Source organism: Gossypium hirsutum, chromosome A01 (assembly GCF_007990345.1).
Source record: "Gossypium hirsutum isolate 1008001.06 chromosome A01, Gossypium_hirsutum_v2.1, whole genome shotgun sequence".
Lineage (NCBI taxonomy): Eukaryota > Viridiplantae > Streptophyta > Magnoliopsida > Malvales > Malvaceae > Gossypium > Gossypium hirsutum.
The window spans coordinates 113,165,529-113,171,239 of NC_053424.1; the positions used below are offsets into that span (position 1 = coordinate 113,165,529).

The 5,711-nt window shown below is 27.9% G+C and overlaps 1 protein-coding gene across 1 annotated transcript; it reads right to left on the bottom strand.

The window, feature by feature from the left end:
- Window positions 1-4,082: 4,082 nt before the first annotated feature.
- Window positions 4,083-5,025, bottom strand: LOC121229458 (probable calcium-binding protein CML44). The gene has a single exon (XM_041113872.1). It carries the CDS (start codon window positions 4,826-4,828, stop codon window positions 4,313-4,315), a length of 516 nt encoding a protein of 171 aa, XP_040969806.1. The 5' UTR covers window positions 4,829-5,025; the 3' UTR covers window positions 4,083-4,312.
- Between the last annotated feature and the right edge of the window lie 686 nt (window positions 5,026-5,711).

Consider the following 5,711-nt stretch of genomic DNA (forward strand, 5'->3'; position numbering starts at 1 on the left):
AATAGCCTGTGATATATTGTAACTATATTGGTGTCACTCATCTCTGTGCTAATCCAGTATTTTATTCGCGCATGAAGCATATTGCGCTAGACTTCCACTTCATTCTTAAACAAGTACAAAGCAGTTGTCTTTGTGTGTCTCATATTTCCACTACCGACCAGCTTAATGATGGTCTCACAAAATCGTTACCTCGCCGATAGTTCGTTAACGTCTTCAACAATATTGGCCTCATTGCAACGCCGTCCATCTTACGAGGGCATAATAAGATTCTTCAACTACCTTGATCTTGTTGTTGGGATTCTTCCTCTTATTTAGTAATATTATCAGCTTTATTATCCATCATTTAAAGTTCAAATATATTATTGTTAAAAAGTTTGTTATTCCTCTATGTATATAGGTTAGTATTGTTTGACAAGAGATACAATGAATAAAAACCTTCTTCTCTAAATTCCTTTTTGTGTCTCCTGTTCTATATCACTCACTTTCATCACTTTTTTACTTATCAAACCAATATTTTGTTATTTAAAACTTACATAATTAATAGAAAATAAATGACTAATCACACCAATTTTTGCGTAGTTTGCACAAAATATTAAGAATATTGTAATAACTTGTAATCATGCAACCAGTAGGTGACATTCAAAAAACAAATACTTACTCAAAATTCCATAAAGAAGAATTATATCAAACAATCTATCTCTCTCTTTTAGTCAAATGAGTAATTGAAAACTAGGATTTTCTAATTTTCATCAATTCGTGATTTTTTATCAATCTTTTCACTTCAACGATATTACATATTTTATAAAAAGCTTATTAAAGGTCTAATTATTTAGAGTTACCAATAAAATAAAGAGTACAAGGGCTAAACAAACAACTTGGGTGACAATCCTAACCTATAAGGACTCCTATGCCTCCACCCTTGTTTGCTTTCGCGACAAACACCCTTCCCATATGAGCAGGCCACCTTTGAAACCTATTTGGGTCACCTTAAGACTCACATATGTAATTTAGATTTTTATTCAATTAAATAATTTACATAAGTTCTATTTTAATCTCATTAAAGTTATGATGAGTTTCCCATATAAAACTGCATACATAATTTTATTTGATTAATTTTATTCCATTCCAAATAATAATAGTAAAAGATTAATGGCTGTGAGTTACTGATTAAAGCGATACAATTTTAGAAAAAATTCAAAATCAAGAAAAGGGGTAAAGTAATTTTTTAGAGAGAAACAATGTAAAATTAAGTGATTGTTGGAAAAGGGTAAAATTGGAACAAATATTTACATAAGTGATATTTAAAACTCACATTGACATGAGTGAAAACTATCACTTACTTTCTTTTTGGGTTACAATATAGGAAGTTGAAACTCAATGTTCAACTAGATCATCAGCTTCATCTTCTTTACCCTCAGAATGGATTGTTAAAAACATGAAATCCAGTTACGCAATATCGAACCCATTTAGTCATGACATCATCAACCATATTCACCATTCTTGAAAATATCACTCACTTTCATCACTTTGTTACTTATCAAACCAATATTTTGTTATTTAAAATTTATGGAAATAAATGACTAATCACACCAGTTTTTGCCCTACAAAATTTATAATAATTTGTGCAAGTTAATTATATTTTGCGTAGTTTGCACAAAATATTAAGAATATTGTAATAATTTTTATAATTGGATAATATTTTGTATAATTACACAACTACATTAAATATTACAAAAATTATAATAATTTATAACTAGTATTTTATGTAATTGAATCCGGTGATACCTTAGGCCTTTTAGCTAAGTACGGCCAGATTGAATTGTTCAATTGTGGGCTTCCCAATGGGATCTTAAGCTTCTTCCTTTCATGACAAATATATAGAAAAGATATTGAGATTTCCATGTCATTTGGAGATTTTTCCAATTTGAAAGTTCATGCTTGCCTTTTCAGACGAGGAGTGTTCAATGAAAAATGAAAATCTAGTACCATAAAAACAAATCCATAGCTATTATCTTGTAAAGTTGATATTTTGAATAGCTATGGCAAACAAAGAAAGCATTTCAACTTGCATATAAATATATGCAAGTCTAGAAGCTCGGTTAGTTTGGATATTAATCAGTCTATCCCTGAGGTGATTGATGATTTTAATAATCTCAATTTAAATTCTATAGTCTATCTGGTTCATTAGCTGAATTTGGATCGGATTCATGTATCATATCTAATTCATACGTATAATTGTTTAAGTTTGATTCGATCTAAAATATGAATTTCACATAGTTTAAGTTAATTACACCAGGCATTAGTTTGAGTTAATAACACCAGGCATTCCTAAACTATGACCATCATTTTCAATTAGTTCTTAAACTTTAAAGCATTCTACTTACATCTCTAAACTATCGAGGTTATATCAATATGGTCTTTCTGTTACTAAAATCGTTAATTTAATAGTTAACTTGAAATCATATCTCGTGTGACATAATTTAAAATGAACTTAAAAAAAAATCAATATTGTGGACATGAGTGTTGTAAAAATCTTGATTTTGAGGTTTTCGAAGCTTTTATGGAAATGTTATCGCTCGCCCTCTCTTTTTTCAGTTTTATTTTATTTTTAGTTTTTACTTTTAAAAGTTATGTGACAATGTTTTACTTTATTTTAAAATTTTTGACAATGTTTTACTTTATTTTAAAATTTTTATCTTAAATTATGCCACATAAGATTTGAAGTATCATTTAATGGTTAAATTAACTATTTTAATAATGAAAGGACTTGATTGATATAATATTGATAATTTTGAAGTATAATTAAAATGTTTTGAAGTTTAGGGGCCAATTTAGAATGAGAGACATAGTTGGAGATGTCTAGTGCAATTAAATTAAAATATTTATAAGTATGCTCATATTTGTAAAATGCCTAAGGTAAAATAGAGAGATTAAAATTAGTGGTGAGATATATATTTAGATTCAATCAAAACGGTGGCGAGAGATAATTTAGAGTAAAAAAAATTTATTAAAAACATTAAATTAAAATGTATATAATAAAAAATAATTTATTTGTTATTTGTAAAATTAATAAATAATTAAATTATATATTAAATAATTATTTTATTAAATGATTTTTTATTATTCATGTAATATTTTATTTTTATTATTGATAATTTTATAATAAAAATACGTATTTAATTATTATATATATTTTAAGTTATAAGAAACTAAATTTTATATATTTACTGTGTAAAAAATATTATATTTTTATTTCTTAATTAATACATAAACCAATTTTTTTTTTTGAAAAAAAAAACTAAAAGTTGTATGAAAAACAAAAATCAAATAAAGGACCAACATGTAAATAGGAATTTTGATTGGGCTGCTCTTTTTCTGATTGTACCCTTGACCCTGGTTATAAATTGGATGGACAGTGCTGGTCTGTGGATAGTAATCCATGGTAATTGTTACTTGTAACTTTCATTATAATTTAATCATCATTTTATAATTTTTTAAAGTTAAGTGATCAAAATATAAATTTACTAATAAAATAGTGACCTTGGGTGTAATTTACCTTTTTTTACCTTTAACTCATTTTTAAGGTTGTTGATATTTTTATTTTATATGTATTTTTTAAAATATAACCTTTTAATTTAATATCTAATAATTATAGATATCTTAACCATCATATATACTTTTTTCGATTTATTAAAATTTTAAAATTAAATAATTTAATATATTTTTTAATTTTTATATTATATCTTTATATATTTAATTTTCGTGTCATATGCATTACATAATATATAAAAGAAAAGAAAAAGTAATATATTAAAAACTAAAAAATGAGTTAAGATAGGGCCGGGTCAAATTTTTAGTTTTAAGAATTAGAGCTCCAGTGCCATTCAAATTTTATAAAGATTTTTTTTATTACCTAAACTCATTTTCTAAGTCTAGTATTTTTATCTTAACCTTGTCAAATTTTAGAGGAATTTTCAAACTTGAACAAATATTTCTATCCATAGATAATTATATCAAAAATTTGTTTCTAATATTTTTCATAAAAAATAAAAAGTATATAAAATTTTAATTGCAACCAACAATCAACACAAACGAACATATGCATTGTAAATATCAAACTAGATAAAAAAATATTACAAGGTTGTAGTAGGATCTGAAAAACACCATAGATATAAAATTTTATTTTTTGCTTAATACAGTAGAGCTGCCAGCAATTAGTTCTCAAACGAAAACACTTTTATTGAGGAAGGGATAACTCAATTGGGGAAACAAGGCTGATAATTGTGTTCATAACATTGATGAACCCTTGGAATTAAGAAACTGTACGTAGCATCATGTTTTTGAATTCTTCAAAATCAATCATGCCATCCAAGTTGGTGTCATAGAAGCAAATCATGTTCCTGCAATCTTTGCCTTGCTTTTCATCCCATAAACCAAGTCTTACCAACACGCTTTGAAGCTGCTCACATGAAATGAAGCCATCACCATTCAAGTCAAACACCTTGAATGCCTTGGCAAGGTCACTGTCTCCATGATCATCATCATCATCACCGCCACCATGGACCATCATTATTTCTTCTTCCTCCTCCTCATCATCAATGGCTGCCTCAATCTTGATGTTGTGGTTGGAGACGGAATCATAGAAGAACAAGAATTCTTCAAAGCCAAGACAAGGTTTTCCCACTAAGGACTCCAATTCTTCAAGGCTAAACTGGACTTCGATTCTCTCAAGCAACCAATTAAGCTCCTCCAGGCTAACCAAGCCATCCCCATTCTTGTCAAGCTTCTCGAAAATCCGTCGCAAGTCGTTCTTGCTAAGGGGAGACATGTTGTCAAAGGGAATATCACCATTAACATGAAATGCTTGAAGCTTGGTACTTCTGTGTATCAACCAGTTATGATGAAAGCAGAGTGACGGGTGTTTTGCTATTTATAATGCAAATTATTGGGTAACGAAGCTTGCAAGAAGTTTCCTATGGAAAATTATGGAAGGAAAGATAGATATATGTGTATATATATATATATTTCCTGATAAATTGTAATTTCATTTTTCTTTTAAATGTGGTCTTCATTCATCTAAGTCCTTTTCATTGTCTTTATTTTGCTGCTGGCTGAAACACTCGTCATTAATGGGAGAAAATTCTAGTCCCAAATTTTGGATCTTGTACAAATATCATATATTTGTTTTTAGGGTAAACTACAAAAATAATCACTTATGTTTGAAATGTTACGTTTTAGTCACTTATATTATCGTTTTGTTACGAAGTGGTCACTCTATCGTTAAGTTCCATTATCTCCCTAACGGCAATACTACATGGCAATCCAAATGGGTTTTAAATACCAACTTGGATATCCAACTGGGATGACAATAGGTTTTTAATTAAATAAATTTAATTAATTAAAAATTTTAAATTATTTATACGTTGAACTGGAAAAGAACAAATGTTCGTCTCTTTTTTTTTTTTAGTTTTCTTTTCCGTTTTGACTAAAAAAACTATTCTCATCCTAATTGGACATCTAAGTTGGTATTTAAAACCCATTTGGACTGCCACATAAGATTGTCTTTAGGGAGGTAATGGAGCTTAACGGCAGAGTGACTAAAACGTAACATTTCAAACATAAATGACTAAAATGTAATTTGAAGTGAACAAAAATGACTATTTTTATAGTTTACCCTTATTTTTATACTAGAAATTCATTTTAAAATAAAA